Consider the following 991-nt stretch of genomic DNA (forward strand, 5'->3'; position numbering starts at 1 on the left):
TGAGCTGAAGGTTACATATGGAATCTTACGTCCAAGAAATGATGCACATGGAATGTCTTAAATAAACTGAATAGGTACCAGAATACAAAGGAAGTCTACAGAATTACAAAGAATCACTTTCTTGCAAAACATGAGTATAATTTTCATAATGTAATTGCAGGTAATTAAATTAAATTGTAAACAATAAAAGGTGGTTCCCCACCCTCAATCCTAAATGCTTTTGAACTAAAAGTGTAATTGTAGAATCAAAGGACTACATATTAAAGCTTGTGGGGAAAATTAATACAGAATATGATAATTCAGAACCGTTTTAGCTCTGGGGAAGAAGAAATGGGGGATGATGAGGTGATTATGGGATGCTAGTAGTGTTCTTTTTCTAGATTTGGGTGGTGGCTCATAAGTCTGTACAGTTTGTGACAATCAAGTGGTACACTTTTGATTCATGTACTTTTTTGTGCTTATGTTGTCCTTCAATAAAAAGTTAAAAACCTGTAAGATGCCTCTAAAGCAATAGTCAGAGGTATATTTATGCCTTTAAAGTGGCTATGATAGTCAACACAAAACACTGAAAATTCATAGGACAAGCATTTGATTCAAGAAGCTGTGAAAACAAGTAAGTCATAGTTTCTTAAAGATGAAGAAGTTTCCTAATGAAAAATGTTAACATTGCAAAAGAAAAAAAAAGGAAAAATTTTAACATTGCAGAAGATGTTAAAGGAAACATTAAAGTTAGTGTTCAAAATCCTGTTTACAATCCCCTCCAGCAGATTCTTTTAGTTATATTACCTAAGCGTATGGAAACAGGATGTAACATTATATAATTAGTAAGTCCTTTAAAAACTGGAAATGATTCTTCTAAGTCACAGCATGCGAACCACATGGGAGTAAGTAGCCAGGGAACTTCAGGCTTAGGTGGGCGTTCCTATTGGAAGAAGACAGAAAATGAATAATGATTGACAAAGACAACCCCAAAATTCACTTTCACCTTGTC

The 991-nt window shown here is 33.8% G+C and overlaps 1 protein-coding gene across 1 annotated transcript in view; it reads right to left on the bottom strand.

Annotated features, from left to right (window-relative positions):
* The window catches only part of DNAH6 (dynein axonemal heavy chain 6), a 302,446-nt gene that overhangs the window by 61,344 nt on the left and 240,111 nt on the right, over positions 1-991 (bottom strand). Inside the window, exon 61 of the mRNA XM_012811001.2 lies at positions 787-922. Coding sequence (XP_012666455.1) covers positions 787-922 — 136 coding nt within the window. The remainder of the gene's footprint in view (positions 1-786; positions 923-991) is intronic.

This window comes from Otolemur garnettii, unplaced genomic scaffold (assembly GCF_000181295.1).
Source record: "Otolemur garnettii isolate 467f Iridium unplaced genomic scaffold, OtoGar3 scaffold00147, whole genome shotgun sequence".
In the NCBI taxonomy this organism is placed as follows: Eukaryota; Metazoa; Chordata; class Mammalia; order Primates; family Galagidae; genus Otolemur; species Otolemur garnettii.